The 22774-nt window shown below is 33.3% G+C and overlaps 3 protein-coding genes across 5 annotated transcripts; 2 read left to right on the forward strand and 1 right to left on the reverse strand.

The window, feature by feature from the left end:
- Window positions 1–6543: 6543 nt before the first annotated feature.
- Window positions 6544–10990, forward strand: LOC133305056 (nucleolar protein 12-like). 2 transcript variants are annotated; one of them, XM_061505188.1, is made up of 7 exons: window positions 6544–7317; window positions 7433–7491; window positions 7795–7864; window positions 7980–8105; window positions 8203–8331; window positions 9709–10262; window positions 10661–10990. In XM_061505188.1, exons 1-6 carry the CDS (start codon window positions 6577–6579, stop codon window positions 10231–10233), a joined length of 1650 nt encoding a protein of 549 aa, XP_061361172.1. In that variant the 5' UTR covers window positions 6544–6576; the 3' UTR covers window positions 10234–10262; window positions 10661–10990. The 2 variants fall into 2 exon arrangements, with proteins under 2 accessions (XP_061361172.1, XP_061361167.1); XM_061505183.1 differs by having other exon boundaries at window positions 6545–7317; window positions 9709–10989.
- Window positions 10991–11841: 851 nt separating this feature from the next.
- On the reverse strand, window positions 11842–17635 carry LOC133305031 (UDP-glycosyltransferase TURAN). The gene is given in 15 exon segments (XM_061505139.1): window positions 11842–12165; window positions 12343–12471; window positions 13127–13202; window positions 13318–13370; window positions 13923–13984; window positions 14067–14177; window positions 14255–14421; window positions 14794–14948; window positions 14995–15136; window positions 15257–15405; window positions 15842–15979; window positions 16071–16126; window positions 16262–16295; window positions 17340–17452; window positions 17581–17635. Coding segments are annotated over 15 exon segments (1410 nt in total). The 5' UTR covers window positions 17588–17635; the 3' UTR covers window positions 11842–12147.
- A 126-nt stretch (window positions 17636–17761) lies between these two features.
- On the forward strand, window positions 17762–22485 carry LOC133305039 (DNA polymerase zeta processivity subunit). 2 transcript variants are annotated; one of them, XM_061505151.1, is made up of 5 exons: window positions 17762–17904; window positions 17996–18076; window positions 18302–18414; window positions 21459–21654; window positions 22143–22485. In XM_061505151.1, exons 1-5 carry the CDS (start codon window positions 17871–17873, stop codon window positions 22340–22342), a joined length of 624 nt encoding a protein of 207 aa, XP_061361135.1. In that variant the 5' UTR covers window positions 17762–17870; the 3' UTR covers window positions 22343–22485. The 2 variants fall into 2 exon arrangements, with proteins under 2 accessions (XP_061361135.1, XP_061361143.1); XM_061505159.1 differs by having other exon boundaries at window positions 21459–21648.
- Window positions 22486–22774: the final 289 nt, after the last annotated feature.

Below are 22774 nucleotides of genomic sequence, written 5' to 3' on the forward strand. Positions count from 1 at the left end.
CGAATAGATTTATACTGAATCGGTTCAAAGAACCGAACTGCTTCGAAATCGGAACCGGTTTATCTTTCAAAATCAGTTTATGATTTATAACCGGTTTCATACCCAATTCGTGTATGCAAACATGTTCTGAACTGATGTTTAAAATCAATTCTTTTAGTTCTTTTCAATTTTTAAATGGGAAATATTACTCTCCTTTTACATGAGGTAACTTATCTCATTTTCACTTCGATTTTCGCACTCCACTTTTTTCTGTTTTTTCTTTTTTCTTGTAATGGTGGGACCCACCCATTTTCTCTCTACCACATAAGATAACTATCTTATGTGGAAGGAGATTAATAAAACCCTTTTTAAATTGGTTTAATAAACTAGTTCGATTCTCAAAATTAGTTCAGAAAAATACGATTCGGTTATTTTGCACATCCCTTTAAACAATGCATGAGAAAAATAGTGTTACCAAAACAACCTCCTAGTTTTATTGTTATCTTAACTATATGTAAAGTATGGTTAACAAACTTTGCTCTATGTTAGATTGGACGCCCTGTGGTGTTCTCTTTGGCTGCTGAAGGAGAGGTTGGTGTAAGGAAAGTGCTGCAGATGCTACGTGACGAGTTTGAGTTAACCATGGCCTTAAGTGGTTGCCGCTCACTCAAGGAAATCACTCGTGATCACATTGTGACAGAATGGGACCTCCCTCGCACTCAACCACGTGTATCACCAAGATTATGAAAAGATCTTGCTCTTCATTTGAGCTAAGTGGTGCAGAACAATTAATGGGGAAACATTTTGTATGTCTCATTAACCTGTTCTCGTCCTTTCTTTTTCCTTTTTGGGAGAACTCATTTGATGTTATATTTGGAAAACTATATGCTTTCTTTGTAAGGATTGTATGATCTGATACTTTAGTAGCTACTATTGCTGCATTTCCTCATTTGTATATTGGTAGGGTTAAATGGTTGAGTAATATAAAAAAAAAATTTGTTGTTAGCCCCTTAATTTTTTTGTGTTGTTAGCCCCTTGCATGACCAATGCATAGAACTAAACTTTTTGTGATATCCATAGAATATTATAGTAAAACTTAGGGAAAAATTCACTAATGCCCTTTTAGTTTGCTTCAGAATTGTCTATGCCTCTGTAGATTTTTTTATATCACATATTGCCCTGTGGTTTGTAAAAAGTAAAAAATCACAAGGGCATGTGTGATAAAAACATACCCTTTTGCAAATCACGGGGACATATGTGATAAAAAAAATCATAAGGGCATAGGTGATTCTAAAGCAAACTACAGGAGCATTGGTGAATTTTTTCCTAAAATTCAAGGGAAATCGTTTCTCCTTTTTGGGGGCCATCTATCATTATATCTGCAGCAACGAAAATTTTCTCCTGTATAATACCGGATACTCATTGCATCATTTTGCAGCACAAGTTGTGATAATAAAGGGGTACGTTTTTTTTTTTATGCAATAGACAAAATTTTATAAACATTAAATAATAAGTATAAAAATTTAGGGATTTGTGATTTTACAATTAAAAATATCTATGGCATGTGTAAATATACACATTAATACCAAATACATCTAAGGGCTCGTTTGGTAGTTAAAATAGAAAGGACATGATATGTTAGGCTATTATATCCTGCTATTATTCATTGTTTGGTAAATCAACAGGATATGATAAGCTTAAGTTGTTGGCTCATTTTATTCTGCTTATAGTAGGATAAACTATCCTACTGGGGGACTCGAGTTATAAAGGAACATGATATGATAACAAATGTCACATCCCTTTCTTTTCAAATATGGCCATATGTTTTTCTCATATAAATTTTGTTTGGCATGTGAGAGTCAGTCCTTGCCACCGACAAGCCGCCGCCATTGCTGGCCATCGGCCACCTCTATCCCCATGCACCAACCACCACCGCCACAACTAGCCACCACCACCATCACCGATTAGCCCTATAATTACATGCAACTTGCACCACCAGCGCTTCCGGCGCCACCACCACCACCACTTCCACCTGCCACCATTGCACCAACCACCACCACCGATGTCGTTCCCACTAGCTACCACCATTACCGTCATCAGCCACCACAATTGCCCTAGCGTCGCCTCCACCACCACTTTCACTGATCATCCCCACCTATCACCATCCAGGCAACATCTCATGTCACTGCCACCTCCAACCATCAGGCGCCAACCATCACTATCGCCACAACTACCATCATCCTTCCGCCATCACATTTATCACCGACCATTACTGGCGTCGTCACCACCTTTCATTGTCACCATCCCCCATAACTACCACCAACACTACCCACTGTCACTAGCCACCAGCCACTGATATTGACAAATAATTTTAAATAATTTTTAAAAATTTATATGGTGAGGGTGTATTTTTTTATTTTTAAATTTTTGTAAGTTATTTATGTATTTTAATATATTTAATTTAAAATTATGACTTTTAAATTTTTTGAATAATTTAAAATATAATTAATGTGTAAATAAATAAAAAACTGTTTAAAAATCAATGTTAAAAAACATATAAAATTATGTTTAAAAAGATATTTTGTTTATTTATATCATATCATGACACTATAGATTTGTCTCAAACACCGGATATGATAATATTATCTTATCATCAGATTGTTTATCTACTGCACATTAAACACATAATAAAATATGAGCTTATCAGCCCGATATCTTATCGTACTCTTATTTGGCACTCTTATCCTCTTTATTCCTATCATGTTCATGAAGGCAAAAAAATTTAATTATTGTATTTTAATTAAATAATTACGTATTTATTGCAGTTTTGGAAATAATTACGGATTTATTGCACAATGTGACGCCTTTTTTGGGCGTCACATGTGATGCCTCATTTAGGCGTCTCTCACCAAAGGGAAGACGCCCCATTGGGGTGTTGACACGTGTCATTTTTTTCCAAAAAAAATAATAATTTAATCATAAAAATTCTGAATGCTATAACTTTTGACTTGGGTATCCAATTCAGATAATTCGTTTTTTGATTCCACATAACTTTTCGAGATCTACGCAATGACATATTATTTGATATATTTTGTTTCTCACAAACATAATTTAAATTTAAATCAGGTAATCCTTCTTCCTTAGAGATTTAGAATATTTATTTAATTATTTTCTTTATTAATACAGTTTTTCAAATTGATTTTTGAGTTTAAATCACAAATCAAATCTTTATTTTGTTTTCCTTATTAATAATAATTGTTACTTTTAATTTAAATCACAAACCAAATTTTTTTTATAAAAAAAAGAAAAAATTTTATTTTTTAAATTAAATCACACATCAAATCTTGATTTATTTTTTATATTAAATCAAAAACTCAGAGACTTCATAAGCCATCATTAATTCCAGACCACGAATAATAACCCAGAAGCTTATAGCATTAATCATTAATTTCAAAAATAATATCCTTCTTCCTTAGAGATTTAGAATATTTATTTAATTGGAAAAAAAATTAATTTAATGTTTTTTAATAAAATAATTACACATTTATTACAGTTTTGGAAGTAATTACGGATCTATTTAAAAAATATTTTGTTTATTTCTACAGATTTTTCAAATTGTTTTTTTAGTTTAAATCACAAATCAAATCTTTATTTTGTTTTCCTTATTAATAATAATTTTTTATTTTTAATTTAAATCACGCACCAAATTTTTGTTATAATAAAAAAAATTATTATAAAAAAAATTAAATCACAAATCAAAATTTTATTTATTTTTTTATATTAAATCACAAACCCAGAACTCAGAGGCTTCTTGGTTTAACCGCTCTTATAATACCATTCTCACAAATTAAAATTGTGTTTGTGAGAAATAAAATATGTCAAATGAGATGTAATTGCGTAGATTTCGAAAAGTTATGTGGAATCAAAAAAAGAATTACCTGATTTAGATACTCGAGTCAAAAGTTATGGCCTTCAGAAGTTTTTTAATTAAATTAATTTTTTTTGAAAAAAATATGACACGTGTCAACACCTCATGAGAGACGCCACATTGGGGCGTCTTCCCTTAGGTGAGAGACGCCTAAATGAGGCGTCACCTGTTACGCCCAAAAAAGGCGTCACATTATGCAATAGATCCGTAATTATTTCCAAAATTACAACAAATGCGTAATTATTTAATTAAAATGCAATAATTAAATTTTTTTGCCTTTTCAAGAAACGAAACCTAAGGCATATGTGCATCAAAAATAAATCAACTGGTTCTCGTTTAATATCATTTATAATAGTTAATTTGTTTTTAATTCAAAAATCATAAAAAAAATTATAAGAGAAAACATGTTGGAAATATAATTTCTTTCTATATTTAGTGATTTTCACTTATAAACTCTCCTGCACGAACAAGCTTTTTGAAAAAAAAAAAAAGTGTGTCGGACACCGATACGCGATCAATGCTTTCTTATGTTGTAGGTAAGTAGTTACCACATGTTGTAGAAATAAAATCATAAGTGAGATCCACAGATAAAAGGAGAGAGAAAAAAGAGTGGTGAGACCCGATCTTTTTGTGTGTGTATAAAAGTTATTTATCTCATGTAAAATGAGATAAACATAACCCATAATTATAATAGTTAAATTATTTTTTTTCACTCAGTCAGCCACATTAGCCGACAATTTTTTGAGGAATGAAAAAATAAAATAGTTTTCATATTATAATTAGGGCTTTGTTAGTCTCATTTTACATAAGATAGGTAATAAAAAAAATTTATATGTAACTTCAGTGTACAAGAATTTTATATTAACATCCAATAAGATTTTGACTCATTATTGTTAATTTTTTATTTTAATTAATAAAAACATGATATGATACAATAGCAAATAATGATATATCAAATATTAACAAATGCCCAAATATTTTATACAAATATCAAATACCAAATACCAAATACCAATTAAAAGGATTTGATATTTGTTAATATTTTTGATACAATTTTTAAAAAAAGTTAAAAAAATGCAGAGAGACATACATCCAACATGCCGCATCTAAATTTTTTGATTTTTTAATTCAGGGAAAAACAAAAAATCTAAAAGGTTTTGGATATAAAAGTTGGCAAATGTTGGGTGTTGATTGTTAGAGAAAAGGAAATGGGGGACAGAAACAGAAAGCAAGCGACAAAAGAAAATTAAAATATCAAATCCTTTTAATTGGTATTTGACATTTGCAATTGCGGAGCCACACGTAGTAATGTAGGTGTGACTTCGGTTTAGGTTAAATTTTAATAAATTGTATTTAATATATATAATTATTTAATTAATTATAATTTGGCTCGAATTAAAATTATAATTTGGCCTCGGTTACAATTTGTAATTTGACCTTATGTAAAATTTAAACTATTTTTGGTGAAAGATTTGGGTAAGTTATATTAGATTACGTGTCTAATTTTTATTTGTATAAAAATATATATTAATTTTTAGTAAAATTAATAAATATTCAATAAAATTATAACTCTTCTTAATACTACTTGCATAGGTATTTTGTATTTAATATAATTTAAATATATTTAATATGAACTAATTAAAATTAAAAAAATAATATACATATAATTTTTTAGTCCGAACTCAAATTGGAACCTGTTTCCACCACTGGATATTTGTATAAAATATTTGAGCATTTGTTAATATTTGATATATCATTATTTGCTATTGTATCGTATCATGTTTTTATGGTTATGTTGCCTAGCTATTTAATATTCCTACTTTTATTATTTTTTTATCACCTTCGATCAAATTTAAATTAACGATTAAAAGAAAGAGAAATAATAAGGTGAGAAAAAGAAAGAAATAAAAACAAAAACAAAAAATTATTATATATGAGATTGTTGATTTAAATTGGATCAAACAGTGATAAAAAAAGTAATAAAGAAATTTAGTATCCTGATAGATTTGCAAAGCTAACGTGTCTGTCTCAATACGATCGATATCTACAACAACGCGTTGGCAATAGTATCCTGATAGATTTATTTAGGTCAAAATTAATAGTATCCTGATAGATTTATTTAGGTCAAAATTAATAGTATCCTGATAGATTTATTTAGGTAAAAATTAATAGTATCCTGATAGATTTATTTAGGTAAAAATTAATAGTATCCTGATAGATTTATTTAGGTCTAAATTAATAGTATCCTGATAGATTTATTTAGGTAAAAATTAATAGTATCCTGATAGATTTATTTAGGTAAAAATTAATAGTATCCTGATAGATTTATTTAGGTCTAAATTAATAGTATCCTGATAGATTTATTTAGGTCAAAATTTTGAAATATAGACCTACATAGGTCAAAAAGCCCAATACCGAATTCTAAAACAATTTTTATTAGAATATCCTGATAGATTTATTTAGGTCAAAATTTTGAAATATAGACCTACATAGGTCAAAAAGCCCAATACCGAATTCTAAAACAATTTTTATAAATTCTAATCGAACGGCACAGCACAGCACAGCACATGAATTCTTTGATTAAAATTTCAATCCCATACATTGGCTTAAACTGATTCTAGGGTTTCTGCACCAAAACTCTGCGTTTCATTGAATTTCATTGATTTTCAATGGGCAAAAAGAAAGCAAAGGATCCGCAACAAACCCCTCAAAGCAATGGACTCCGTTTCATCTCTTTTATTTTCAACACGCTCTTTGGCAACACGCTCTTTGCCACCGCTTCTCTATTTTCCGATTTCAACCCCTTTCGTAGAAAGCCTCAACAACATGCTTCGGTTTCTTACCCAACCATTCCCTCTCAAAGCCCTAACAATGGCGGCTCCGGGAGCCACGATTCCGGCGAAGATAAAAAGAGGAAGAGGAAGAATAACAAGGAGGAAAGACCCATTCTTGATTCGGATTCCGTAACTGAAGCTTCGGAGAAGAAGAGTAAACGCGGTTCCGATGAAAGGGAAGGGGAAGGGGAAGGGAAAGATCATAATTTGGGTACGCAAACAAAAAAGGGCGAGGTTGTAATCGAAGGTGAGGAGGGAAAGATGAAGGAGAAGAAGAGGAAAAGGGAAGAGCTTGAGAAAGAGTGGGAGGAGAAGAAGTATGGTGTGGTGGTGGAAGGAGAGGAAGATGAAAAGGAAAGGTTTGGGAATAAAACTCTTGAGAGCAAGAGGAAGATGATATATAACCCAGCTGATATGTTGGTTTCAAAGGAAGGTTATGATGACGAGGATAAGCTTTTGAGGACTATTTTAGTTGGGAATTTGCCTCTCAAGTTGAAAAAGAAGACTTTGTTGAAGGAGTTTAAGAAATTTGGTGAGGTTGAGTCTCTGGTGACTCGTTCTGTTCCAATACAAGATGTAGGTTTTCTTTTTGTTGAATGTTTGCTTTCGTTTGGTACTCTTTAAGGCTTCGATATATATTTTTTTTTTTTGGGTGCTAAATTTATGTTTGTTACTTTTCTTGATGAACCAGACCAAAAAACCTAGGAAGGGAGCCATCCATTCGAAGAAAATAAATGATTCCGCTGATAGGTAATGGGTCTGAATTGAACAATTATCGAATTGCAACTTCCTGTGATTATTGTTAATTGCTTGCAGAGAGAATGCTGTTATTTTTTATTTTTTTGTCATTTTAGTGTGATTTTATGGATTCAATATCAAGTAAGCCTGCTCGTTTTGGGCTTGGAGAAATTATTCTGCTTTGATTTATGCTTAGATTTTATATTTTCCAATGGTCTTAAGTGACTTGCAGACAGTCTGATAAGAATACATTCATTTTCATGCATAGGAAGCCTTTTTCAGGCATTTCTAATTGACAAATATTGTGTTTTGCAGTGTTCACGCATACATTGTTTTCAAGACAGAGGAATCTGCTCAGGCTTCTTTGTCCCACAACATGACTGTGGTATGCCCTTGTTCCTCTGAGTTGGGTTGGATCAAATATGGTGTTTGCTTTGTATTTTTGGTGAAGACTGCAGTTGACAGTTTTCTAATACTATTGTTTAATTATCTGACTGTAGGTTGAAGGAAATCACATTCGTGTTGATAGGGCTTGCCCACCCCGCAAGAAACATAAAGTGAAGATTGCTTCGCTTTATGATAACAAGAGAACTGTTTTTGTGGGCAACCTCCCATTTGATGTTAAGGTGTGTTTCCAATCAATGGATTTATTTTTGCGGTCACATAACCACATCATTTCTGTGTGTGTATTGTCTAATGGATCTCACGTATCTTTTTGTGTAGGATGAAGAACTATATCAGTTATTTTGTGGTATATCCAACCTGGAATCAAGTATAGAAGCTGTTAGAGTCATTAGAGATCCTCATCTTAATGTTGGAAAGGGTATTGCCTATGTGCTGTTTAAAACAAGGGTATGCTGCTTTGGTGCCAGATTAGTTATGCATTTTGATAAAATTTCTTACTTTGTGCTCTTTTACATTTTTAGCTCAAACATGTTATAATTCATCTTGTCATGTTTTTCCCTTTCGGTGGTAAAACTAAAGGGCTGTTTGTGGCTGATAAGCCCATGAAGACCTCGTTTTGTTACGTAGAAACCAACTTATTTGTGTGATTACTTTTAGAAATGCATGTTATCTATTTATGAAAAGATATATTTTGTGATATAAATATAATCTAGAACATTAGGATTGAAATGGGCGGTTGCTAGTGTAGGGTTTGTTTACTTTGGTGTAGATTGGCTGCTTCGTTTATTGTATTGTGTCTTTTTGTGTAACTAGGTACATGTTATTTTTGGAAGTTGCTTCTTTCATTCAGAATATAAGTGGTTAGAGACTGATATGTATAGGACTGAATTTCTGTAATGGTTGAGTGAAGCTGCATATCACACTTTTTAAGTCCACATGTGGGCTTGAAAATCTGATTCAGGTCCTGGGTACCAATGTCTGACTATTTCAGTCCACATTGTTGAAAACTCTCTCAGATTTGACAATACTTTACCTTTAGATTTAAGAATGATGCCTCTAGGACATTTTCTTATGATGAAGAAACCTTTTAAACTGCGAAATTAGTGATGGTGCACTTGCAGTGCATGGGCTGAAACCGCTGGAACCATTAGTTCTTTCTTTATTCTGTATTGGGAATAAATTCTACTTGCTTTATGGTGACTTTATATATATAAATATATAACGTGTTTTTTAATTTCTAAGCTAATGGTTGCAAAATGATTTTCCTTTTCTTTTTCATTTGGGTTCTTTCACCTCCGACCCCCACTAATTTGAGATAAATTTGTTTTTGATGTTGATGTTGGAGGACTTTTTTTTCTATCTACCATTATACAGAAGGTTTGGTATTAAAGTTGTGCCTGTGTATTCTTGCTCCTCAGTGCTGGACTGTTTGTAAATACTGCACGTATTGTTTAAAATTTGATTGTACAATTAAGAGAAAAAAATTCCATGAGAAAAACTGGTTACTAATTTCCAAATAAGCATGAATTTCAAACTGGTTAAATGAGAAAAACTACTGACTTGTGATATTTTTTATGCAATTAATTATTCTTTGCTTTGCATAATGAATTCCTGAAGGTATTACTGGCATAAAACCATATGGTATTGATATGCAAATTGGTGTTTGACTGGATCTAATTTGAGACATCTTAGATTGTTATCATCAAAGGAAATGTTATCACGTGCAAAAAGTGGCATAAAGAATGTTCAAAAACTTCTTTCCAAGTCTTATCACCAGGAATTCTGTCTATAAATATTTATTAAAGTTGTGTCTTGTAAATGCAGGAAGCTGCTAATTTTGCTGTTAAGAAACGGAGCTTGAAGCTTCGAGACCGAAAGTTGAAAATCTGTCATGCGAGAATCTGTCGTGCCAAAGCGGATGCCACCCCATCTAAAAGGCCAAACCCATCACCAGCTCCTAGTACCCCTGCAAAGAAGTTGGCTGTGGCTTCACGATCTCCTTCCAACAGTAATAACAAGTCAAACAAAAAAACTAATGCATCTTATCAAGGTCTGCGTGCAACCAAATCTGATATCAACAAGAAAGTTCATGGGAGAGAAAAACGAAAAGAGCGCATGACGAAAAGGGCAGCAGTAGCTGCGAAAAAGGCTAAAGCAAAATTGTTCAAGGATGGTGGTACACCAAAACAAGCAGGGGTAAAACGCAAGCTTGATAGGCGTACTCCAGATAGCTCCCTACGAAATAAGAAGGGTGGTACACCAAAACAAGCAGGGGTAAAACGCAAGCTTGATAGTCGTACTCCAGATAGCTCCCTACGAAATAAGAAGGCCAAGAAGAATAACAGATAGCGTGTTCCTAATGGTATCAGGCCAAGAACGTCTGATGCTTTATGTCTCAAAGATGATTCCTGCATCTGATAAGGGTAGGTTCTATGCTTTTGGCAGCATCTTTTCAGGGAAGGTTTCAACTGGTATGAAGGTCAAATTATGCGACCAAATTATGTCCCTGGGGAGAAGAAAAACCTGTATGTGAAGAGTGTTCAAAGAACTGTCATTTGGATGGGAAAGAATCAAGAAATCATTGATGATGTCCCTTGTGGAAATACAGCTGCCATGGTGGGTTTGGATCAATTTATTACCAAGAATGCTACTTTAACAAATGAGGGATATGTAATAATATAATATAGGATGCTTTTATTGGGATTATATCTTTTGTTTTTTTTTCAAGCCATACTTATTCTATTTTATTTTATTTAAAATAAATAGTACAATATAGGCCGGCCTTTAAGTTCAATGAAACTGGAGTGCAGGCTTTCCCACAGATGGTATTTGATCACTGGAATATGGTTCCATCTGATCCACTGGAACCTGGGACACCTGCTGCTGCATATGTTGCTGTGATTCGGAAGATGAAAGGCTTGAAGGAACAAATGATGCCTCTCTGAGTTCGAGGACAGGCTTTGAAGTATCAATAAGCCTTAAATAAAACTAACGTTGTATGTTTGTAATTGTAGTTTTATATTTCAGTTTGCTACTTCTCTTGTTGTTATCTTAATGTCAATTTCGGTAGTCTTCTAATTTCTTTTCCGGAAAAAAAAAAAATATTATTACTGGTAAAAAAAATATTTTCAGTATAAGAATGATTAATAATTAAGGTAACAAATTTACTATTAAACTAAAAAAGAATTAAGAATTTCTTTAATAAATTTTATATTTTCCCCCCAATATGTGCTTATAATAAGATGTATGTGGTTCATTTCACAAAAAAAAAAAAAAAAAAAGAGAGAAGTAAAGAAGGCATTTTGGAGAACCTTAACATCCATACTTCAACAAAAACATGAGTTCCAAAACCAATGCTGCCAGGCAATTTGAAGAACAAGTAGTCATCATTATTGTCATGCCATATTGGCCTGTTATCGAGTCACTTAAATTCAATGAATCACTGAGGGCTCAAACTGGAGGATAAGCTTTCCCACAGTTGGTATTTGACCATTGGGATATGGTGCCATCTGATCCATTGGAACCTGGTACACCTGCTGCTGCACTTGTTGCTGAGATAAGAAAGAAGAAAGGCTTGAAGGAACAAATGATGCCTCTATCTGTGTTTGAGGAAAGGCTTTGAAGTATCAATAAGTTTAGGAACAAATTTTGAATATATATATATCAATAACATTCGTTTACTGTTTTTCCTTTTTTTTTTTTTCAAACTGTATAAGGACTGAAACCTTATGTTGCAAAGATTTTAAATGTAATGGTACTGTCCTATACTCTATCAATAGTTTTTCTTTTTCTTTTTTCTTTTTATTATACAATTTTATATTTCAATTTTGCATCTTGTTTCCCCCTCATTGATTAGATTTTGGGAGCGAGTTCTCCCAACTTTTTGTATGACAAGTACCTTAAGAAATATATTTAAAATACTTGAAGCTTTAGTATAATAACCTCACTTTTACTCAAATATATGGACCAGAGAATCAAGGCATACTCAAAGAAAATGAAATTCTAAATCACCAAGACCAATTTTTTCAGAGAAAATATATTTACAACTTCATTCGCAGAACCTCAAAAATAGACAGATGTTGGAGACCCTGCTGCATATCTAATTTTGTAGAAGATAGCTCCTACTTGGAAATTGCCAAACATCATGAAATGTGCATGCAATCAGCATATGGTGCTAGTCAACCTCCTACTGGATCAGATCAACAGATCAGTCCAATTTGCTGTTAGAGCAGTTAAAGACGTCTTCTGAGAATCAATAGAAAATCAAAATCTTGATATAACCTGCAAATTCAAATGCTCTTTTTTAAGTTCACAGGAATACTCCTCTAAGTCAAAACAGCATATAAAACAAAGGTGAGAATAGGATCCACAGTGAATCACGGATATTGAATGGTCAACTACCACAAGACTAGATGACCTGATTATGACAAGTTGCATAACATAGCAGAATGAACTTGCCTCAGTTATCAGTGGCTTTGCATGTTCTTCCCATTCAGTAGCCCACCTTGCAGAAGAACCAGTTTCTAATGCACCATATTTGAGGACCTTCAAAGCATCACATTCATCAGGAAATCCCTTGAGGAGCATCTGTGTAGATTCAGCAAGACAGCAAATTAGTATGCTCAAGATTAGACATTTAGACTGTCTACCTTATGAATCAAGAATTTTTAACAGATAAAACAATCTGGAAAAAGTAATCCACATGTCAAATTGGGGAGTGGAAGATATAATGTCAATCTGCATCTAATATCTTTATGGATCACAAGAATGGAAAAACTCAAAGCCAACAAATGGCTAAGAGTGATCATTTTAGTGTCTTTAATAATATCTTTCATAATTCATACAACCATGATGAGTGGTTCAGTTGGTAAATTGAGCTCTTGGTAGACAGCCTATACCTGCAGTGTAGGAATTTGAAACCCACTAGAAGCACCTTGTGGCCAGAGCCAAGTTGATACGTGGACAAATTGCACTTTTTGCACACAAGTTCTTAAAAGGGTATCATTTGTGTCTAGATGCTCTATCTTATGGTATCAAATTTGAGACAGCATATTCTACAAGAACAAGATACTAAGCATATAAAAATCAATAGGCTGTTCCTCACTCCGCGACCTTTTACAAAAATGTCCTTAAAAATACATGATATTGTAATGAACAACTCTGCTTATTATTGATGTCTCAAGTTCAAAGAGATTGTGCATTATCCAGCAAATATTGTACATGTAATCATTAACAAACTTACCAGAAGTTCATCGGCTAGCTCTGAAGATGTAGAGAAGAGAAGACCAATTTTGTCAACTCTAACTAGTTCTTTAATGCTTCAAGAAAGTAAAAAAAATTACCAATAAATGAAAAGAACATACTGTTGAATTTCAGAACAAATCACAAGCAAGTTTTGGAGGAAGTACATAGCATATACACTACATAGCTTACCAAGAGTATGAAACGGCACAAACAGGCAGTCCACATCCAAACATATCAACAACCTGGTGCAGTTAAAGCGGAAAAATTTAGAAATAAACAGAAAATGAATAAAGTGCCATAAGAAACCAAACCAAGATTTGACTTGAACTCCTCCCATGTGAAGAATTAACTGAAAAAAGAAAGGCTCAAACAGCTCAACGGGAAGAAACAGGAGCAGCCTTAACCCACTCAACAAAAAAGAATTAAGTTAGCCAGCACATGCATACAATTTACAAGAACTGGCACAAGACATTTTCTTAAGAATAATGAGGAATGGATCCAAAATTAGACTGAACATATAGAGATACTCTAATGAAGCACTCAAGCACATTATTTCAGAATAAAAAATAAGTTCTTTTGAAGATATAGTGAGGGAATTTCAAAAGTTTTATAACATAGGAATACCAACGTAAGCAACATGATATTTATTACAGTTTCATGGCTAAGAAGCTTATGGGTGCAATGTGGCTAAATGATACAAAAGATTACACATAGGAAGGTTATCAAAATAACAATGTAAAAAAAATTGCTAATAGCGTATCTTTGTTTGTACATTGACATATAACAATGGATACCTTCATGGGAAGGTCTAATCCCGATGATGAAGTATGCAAACAAACTCCTAGATCAGCCGATCCTGAAATTACCCAAAACTGTTAATATCAAATAATTCACCACAGTGCAAGACAATTTTTAAAATAAAAGAGAAAACAAAATACCTAGCAATAATGGATAATCTTCAGCAGATAGCCACATGGTACGAAATGCCACACGTTTAAGTTTCAATCTCTTTATTTTTGCCTCGTACTTTTCTTTTTCAGGACCTTTACCTTTTTCAATGAAGATCTCTTGTTAAAACATTCTAAACGATTCACAATATTTCAGAAGTATAAAACACAAATTATACCAGTAATGATGAATAACAATCTGGGATATAAACATTGTTTTCCATCGGATATTTCTTTCCAGATGACCTCCTCGTCTAATGAATCATCTTCACCTAATATAGCAGCAACACGTCTGTCATACATTACAGCAGCTTCCAAGAGAATGCCAAAATCTTCATCGGGAGTCCTGAAAGTGGCACAAACCACAGAAATAAATCACTCAAGTCTGGTAAAGTAGCCCGCTAATATAAATTGAGATTATCATAGTCAATAGAGAATTACTCTCTCTCTTTCTTTTTTGTTGTTCAGTTTTTTTCCCCCACAGAATATCAATCTAACTAACTTCATAATATGCATCAAAAAAAGGATGTGGCCATTGTTAAAAGAATAAAAAGCAAGCTTAACATAATTAATGAAAGTTAACTTTATCTCACATTGAAGCAGAAACTGTATCGTACCAAGGTTTACAACAAAGAAGAATACAAACAAGTAAAATTAAAACATGCATACCTACCATTTCAATGCTACCAAAGGATGCACTTCGTGAGGATGAACTTACCAGCTCGTACTGCTTACAACAAGTGCCGGCCTGTTTGGCTTCAAATATATGTTTGAACCAACCTCCGTTGTAAACACAGTCTCATTTTGGGGATGACTACCCATCAATGGATTTCCTTTAAGAAGCAAACACATTAAAAAGTAATATGCCAATGACTAAGAATAATATATATCTAGATTGTAAAACCTATCTTACCATTACTAACGCAGTCTCTTAGAAACAATATATTTGAACCTTTAGCTGACTCTCTTACTTAATTCCCCAGTTTTGAGCCAATTCATGCTGCATTGCTCTTGTTACACATAGAGAAGCATCTGCCATTTTTCCATAATGCTTCTCAAACCTAAATGGAGCCAAGAAAAATAATCCCATTAACAGCAACCTTGAAAAAGCAAAATCATTACAGACCAAAAAGAAAAATCTTCATTAACAAATGTAAAATTAAAAAAAGCTAAACTAATACCATTTATATAAAGAGACAAAATGACTATTTCTTCCCAGGGACAGTCCAAGTAGAGTATATCCAAAGTTATGCCAATCTATGACAAATGATGAATTCCTCAACCAGCTAGCCCATTTTACTGCCACCAGGGTTGGAACAGAAGGAGGATTCTACACAAACAAAGGAATGAGAAAAATGAAGCAAGAACTATGAAATCAAACTTGCTGCAAGCTCTGGTTGTTTTGCTTCATTTATCAAAGAATCATTACACAGTTAACCTCAACAGGAATCAGATAATAAATTATCCTTCAAAGCGTAGATTGCCTAAAATAATCTATGCAAGACACCAAAGTTAGGTACTAAATAATTTATCTTGTAGCCCAAACTGACCTAACACAAACTTCTAACTTTATTATTTATTTGGCATCTGGGATGCTTCTCAAACAAAGGCCACGGGTCCAAAACAACCATCCATTTTTCAGGTACATGTTTGGCAACATTAAGTCTAACTTAGGAAGAACAAGTAATATTGAATCAATCAAGTAAAACATAAAATTAGCTTAAATGTTGGGGAAGAAAAATAGGTAGAAGACATAAAAGGCTAACCTGGACAATAAAAATATCAGGAGAACTTATTTTTACACAAAGGAACCAAAGAAGCATGAAAAATTGAACCAAGGGCTTCAACAAAAGCATTATGGGTTGAAGTATCTTCGGTAAGCTTTGCCGGGCTGTTGGCCATTGCTTCTGAAAATTAGAAAATGTTCCAAAACTACATCAACTTTCATAAAGTATGAGGATAACTTGTCCTGAAAAGGTTAGTCCACTTACTTACCATTATGTAAAAATCAATAGATGGGTTGTCACGAAGTGCAGCATGGGGCTCCGAACCTGTTAGAAATTATTAAATAAGAAAAAATTTACTCATGCTATACGTGAAAATTAGTAATTAACTCCATCATTTCTGTACTAATAAAATCTAACTCTAATGATTCATTATAAAAAATTTGAAATCAGTAAAGGTACCTCCATATGCAACAATGTCTACCTTCAGGGAAGCCTGCAATGCCACATAGAAAAGCACTAGACTCATAAATAAGGATTAAATAGTGTAAAAAATACATAATGCTCATGCCTACATAAGAAAGAGTTGGACAGTAGGTTGGAGAATCAAAGGGGACAACAGAGAAGTCAATACCAGCTCAGTAGATGAGATAACAGCATATGAATAAAACTCAAATGTAAAAGGAAAGTTGTGAGGCAATTGGAACAAAAAGCTATACCCAGTTGAGCAAATCCCAAACAAAATTACATTTAGAATGAACATACATCAATAGTGCATAGCTAAACCAGCTAGGTCCAAAAACCAATAACCACTACTGTTAAATTAATCCTCAAGACCACACATAATACTATTATTAAATATCTAAAAGTAACCGCTGCCAGGTCAGGAGCTCTCAGTTGAACAAATAAAAACATGGAACATAACCACCAAGCATGTGAATTAACTCATAAAGGGTTGTTTCAGCTTAACCAGTAATCTCGAGTTCGAGTCCTTAGAAACGCAATTGTGTTAAACTTGATAGTATGAATTGATAGATGGGATAAGATATTCTATCTATATTTTTTCCATCCCTACCAATCTCCAACACCGTTGGATCAGAATCTGAAGATGTTGGAAATTGGTAGGCATGAGAAAAAAGTAGGTAGAATAACCTATTCCTTGATATATAACAAAAAAAATAAATAACATGGAATATATAACCTGAGCAAGCCTGGATTAAAATTCAAGAATCATGCTCATAAAAAGAGAACATCTATTACACCCAATACAGAACCCAGCCATCAAATAACAAGCAATCAGATTAAATATGAATTATGGTAAGGTCTTAATCCAAAGCATAAAAATCAATAGCATGATTGATTCTCCAATTAAAACTTGGAACAGAAGAATTATTACTATGATCCAGGCTCTGGCAAAATTACAACGAAGTCAAAATGGGGGGGTTACATCAATTCTGAGATTAAACAAAAATGAAAAATGAAAAAAAGAAAATAAATTAAATTAAATTAAATTATTACATGAAATTATAAAAAGAAAAACCTGTTTGGCGAGTGAAAGAGCGTGATACTGCATTCGAGGGCTGCGTCCAATGTCGCCCAAAACCACCACACACGCCCTTCCTCTTCTTCCTTCCTTATTTTCTTCGCTTTTCCCTTCGATTAACAAATTGAAATTGAAATTGAAATTGAAATTCAAAAAAAAAAAAACCCATTCAGGAAAATCCAATTTTCTCAATCGGAAACGATTTTCCGGGAAAATAGAAAAGAAAAGAAAATCTCACCAGCCATTTATCGTATCAATGGAAAATCAAATATTTTCGCAGTTGGTAGTGATGCAGAGTAGTCAATGAAGTAAAATTGAGGAGAGAAGACGAAGAAACGAAAGCCCGGGTTCGGGTCCGATCTAAACCCGACCCTGGAAGTGTTGATTTGACCCGAATTAAACTCGGGCCGGGTCAGTGGCGAAATTGTAATTTTTTGTCCATTTCATGGCCCTCTTTGAAACTGAAGCACTTCCTTCGCTTGAATACAGTATTTGAGAATTGAGTTTTTTTTAACATCAAAATTACACATGATGGAACGCAAACAGAATCAAACTCCACAAGGTTTGAAATTAACCAATAAAGTTTTTTATTTTTATTAATTATTTAATACATATTGTTGGCATTTACTATGATTCTGTGGGAAAATTTGCAGGCCAAACAGCACGAGTTTTGGTTGAATTTTTGGAGGTGGCTATTACTTGTGTTGTTTTTCTCAAAGGGGTTTATCCTTCAGGTTGATTCTTGCATACCCATTAATTTTATTTTATTTTTATTTCTGTTTGGTTGCTGGGAAAAAGAAAAAGCAATGATTTTGACTGCACAATGCACATTTTTAGTTCTTATTTATTTTATTTTATTTTATTTCTTTCTTCCTTTGATTTTGTAGTTCTTGGTTACTGAATTGTATAATTGATTAGAATTAATTTTTTATTAATTGGGTTTTTGGGTGTGGAAAAAGGTGCCTTTGAGAGGAGAAGGTATATGAATGTGGTGGTTCAAAGGGCTTTGCATCCTCAGCTTAGATATTACATACATGCTACTGTTTCAGGGCTTCTTCCATTTTTACAGAAGGTTGGTCTTGTTTGGTAATTTTATTTTCTTATTTTTGTTAACTCAACCTTGAATTAGTTGTTCTTCTTGTTGTTGTTTGCTTTTCAATGAGAAAATAACTCAAATGAGTATATATTCTGGTTGTTGTTTGGTAGTAGCAATGTAATATTGCTTCTTTGTCGTAAAATATAAACTTCATTAATAGTGTTAGGACTCATAATAACTTCTGAGTAATCTGGAGGTTCAGACTTCGAGCTTCTCTCATCCCCACTTACCTAGCATATATATTGTGCATAATTATTAAAAGAATTTCCGTGGCTTCACTATTGTGGACAAGCTTTTTCTTAAACTGGTTTTGAGCTACCCTGCTTTTTGGCTTAATGCATATATGTGTGTGTTTTGTTGAACACTTGTTCAACAAGACAGTACAATAGATTGCAGTCAATCTGTTGTTTTAAAGGTGCAATCATTTGCTAGAGACTAATCACTTCAATCTTTCAATTGGTTATATAGTATATTATGATAAGTTCCCTTGAATGCAACATTTGTTTCAATCAATGTATTTCCTTTCTTTTTGCCACACAAATTAGGAGATCTTTTGACTCCGGCAGCTGTTGATTTCCGTCCATCTAACGGCAGTAATTTAGTTAGAATTAATAATTAGTTAATTGATATAACTCAATAAACTATAACTGTTAGATGAACGGAAATCAATGGCTGAGATGAGAGTAAGAGCTCTTAGTCTTGCACTATAATCAAAAGATCCCTCTTGGTATAACAATGTAATTAAAAATTATATGTGATGATATTGTATGTTACAACCTACACCTAACTTAACACCTTGGAATCTTTGCTTTTTACTTGCTATTAATATTGACAAGAGTTCGGCTAATGGACAATATGCTTATTTATATAAGAAACAATTGAAGGTTGTGATATATTAGATTAGTCGTGTTTCTCTTGTCATCAATATCGAGAACTGTTATAAATACAAAAGTAAAAAAAAAAAAAAAAAAAAAAGCTCTGTGTTAAATCCCGACTAGCAAGGATAGGGGTGAAAGCAATCTTTGTATGCAACTTTACTCTTACATATTTGCAAAGAGGATATTTTCCAGATTCGAACCTGTGACCTTTCAGCTACAAAAGAGCAGCTTTACTACTACTCCTGGCTCGCTCTCTTTATAAATATAAAAGTAATTATAATGATATTATTGTACATATGTTTTATGTTAGGACAGATTTGCAGGGCAGATTTGTTTTTTATTTTTTCCCTTAAACTTAGCTCCTTTTAATCAGAAAGTAAATTATTCATTGCTGGGCCTATGGATCCAAGTTGATAACAGAATTGAGGATTCAATTAGAGGAGATAGAAAAGAAAAAGTTGCTAGGAGGGGGCTGTTATATAGAGGTGGACCATCATTCATATAGGTCTACATAATGTAAATACTTCATGTACATTGACAATCAATCAATAATATTCAAAATTCCATCTTTCAAGTTGTTATCTAAGCTCTCAATTTGGGAGACTTTTTTCTACTGCCATAACCCTTCATTGTTGACCAACTAGCCTTCATCGCTAGGTTCTCAGTGCCTTCATCATTGGGCTTCAAGTGCACATTTGTGGCTATAACATAGCTCAGCCATATCCTGTACCTAACCCATCGGAGCAAGGACACCCATTGATACCCACATCTCCAATTGGCCAACTCTCAGAGCCATGCTAAACATCTGTGCCTCCATGCGCATGTCGTCCTTCTGGCACGTGTAAGCCATGTGAAACCATCCAGCCGTCCATTTACCTTGTCATTGATTGGGCTTATTCTGTTTGTCAGCGTCTTTTGCTAGAAAATGGTCAGCAGCTCTAGAGTCAATAACCCATGATTCACTAGAATTAGTACTAAAACCATGAAAGGACTAAGAGCAGAGGTTATTACTAGTCACTCAAAAAAGGTGGAAACATGTCCAAGGAGACATGTGTCGATGCTGATTATGCAAGATCAGTTATTGAAAGAAGTTTTTTTGTCAGAATTTAGTAACATAGAAGAGTAAGAAACAAAATATGGTTGGTTGGTCAAGTGTAGAGGCAGAATTTTGAGTTATTTATGGCACAAGGGGTTTGTGAATTACTATTGTTGAAAATTATGTTAGATGATCTTAGGATAAAGTATCAAGGACCTATGAAGTTGTTCTATGATAATAAATCCATCATTAGTGTTGCTTATAATCTGGTTCAGCATTATAGAACAAAACACATTGAGATTGATCATTACTTCATCAAGGAAAAATTGAATAGGGGCTGATTACTATTCCAAATATTCCTTGAAGACTTCAAATAGCATATGTGTTGACTAAATGGCTGTCCACAGAGAGGTTTCAATACCTCAGTAGTAAGCTGAGAATGATAGATATTTATTCACCAACTTGGTGAGAGCGTTGTAAATATAAAAGAAATAATGTAATTATTGTAGATTTTCTTTTATGTTAGGTTCAATTTGTAGGGCAGATTTGTTTCTTGTTTGTTTCCTTAGATTTAGCTCCGTTTTTAGGAAAGTAATTATTCATATAGGTCTATATAATGTGAATACTTTCTGTATATTGACAAGGAATCAATCAATAATATTCAGAATTACATCTTTCAATTAGAACTATGTTTCATATGTCATGTTCTATAACACTGCATAGAAGATATACAGCATCTTTTTTTGCTTTAAAATTTTTGCAGTAATTGTGTTGATTCTCTAGTGATTAGGCTGTAAGTTAGCTTCTAATTACCTCCATTCGTTGATTCTAGTCAAGGTTTAAATTAGAGATCAAGTATGCTGCTCATAAACACAATTTCTCTCAAACACACTTTGTTTCAACAGGATTCATTAAATAATTACTTGTGATTCTTCTCAGAGATATGTGATGTTGGGTAATTTTTTTGCAGAATATTTAAATAAGTCAATAGATGACTGAAGGTCCACTATCCTATACAAAAGCACACCTCCTTGTCACATCCAACTTTCCTTGCAACTGCTTTCTTTTGGCATGCTGATTTTTATCCATTACCTTCCATTTACTAGGGAATGGTGGAAAGAGTAGCTGTTATTTTCTTCAATGCTGACAATGTTCCACTGGAGAAATTTGTATTCAAGCTTGCAATGAATCAGTCTTATGGTTCAGCGGTGGAAGAGTTTGGTCTTGAGTCCTCTCTCAGATCATTCCTGGTCAAGCTGTCAATCTCAGAATCTCTTACTAAGAAGCTTCCTCCCGGTAAAAGCAAGTATAGTCATGCTGCAAAGAATCCTGTTTCTCTTTTCCTTGTTTTCTTTTTTGACTTCATCCTTTGCTCTTATTGTTGTAAAGTTGTAATAATCCTTCACTCTTACACAAATGACCATGCATGTGTGCACATTCACATGCCCTTATCTTGTCATCATTTTTAGTTCATATAGATTGCTAGTTTTGAATTGAAGAGAACAAGCCTGGAGTAGTGATAAAGCTGCTCCTTTGTGACTAAAAGATTACGGGTTTGAATCCAGAAAACAGTCTCTTTGCAAATATGTAAAAGTAATGCTGCATACTTGCCCTTGCCCCTACTCTCGCTAGTTGGGGTTTTTAATGGGGAGTGGTTTATTTTTATAGATGGCTAGTTTTGAATCAAGTAGCAGTGGTTTAGTGCTTTTGTCTTTGATACATTTGCTGAATGTTGTTCTTTGGTATAGACCAAAACCCAGGTCTAAACTTTTTATTTCTTCTCTAAACAGGTTGCAGTTGGGAGATTACTGCTTATTTTCGATCCCTTCCTGAGACTGGTACAAGCAAAGAAGCAGACTTGTGGACCTCAACTGACACAAAGCAGTGGCAGCAGCCTCCACTTATAACCCCTATCAAGTCAATGAGTAGTGAACCTCTGTGTTTGCAATTGTACTTGGAGCATCCAAGTTTATCGGAAACGATGCATTGAGAAGGAACTCAAAGTTGTAGTACATATATAAACATGTATGGTAAGAAAGCCGAACCATTTTTTATTAGAATTTCATATCTGAATGTTTTTTTATTTCAATGTTTTTTCTTCATTACATAATCAGCAAAAATAGGTATACATGTTTCTGTAAACATGTTTTTAGAGCAAGTATAGAGCAGTAGTAAAATTGTTCCTTTGTGACTGAAAAGTCACGAATTCAAATTTAAGAAACAGTCTCTTTATAATTATGAAAGGATAAGGTTGAATATAAGAATTACTCACTCCATCCTCGCTAATCAGAGTTTAATAGAAAGTGGTTTTTATCTTCGGCTTGAATGGTTGGTATCTTATGTTGGAATTTAACAATATATTATTTAAATGGAAGATTATGAAGGTACATTATTAAATGAGAATGATATAAATTAGGTTTTG

The sequence above is a fragment of the Gastrolobium bilobum genome, unplaced genomic scaffold, assembly GCF_033153095.1.
Source record: "Gastrolobium bilobum isolate Gb01-03AN ecotype WA unplaced genomic scaffold, APGP_CSIRO_Gbil_v1 utg21466, whole genome shotgun sequence".
In the NCBI taxonomy this organism is placed as follows: domain Eukaryota; kingdom Viridiplantae; phylum Streptophyta; class Magnoliopsida; order Fabales; family Fabaceae; genus Gastrolobium; species Gastrolobium bilobum.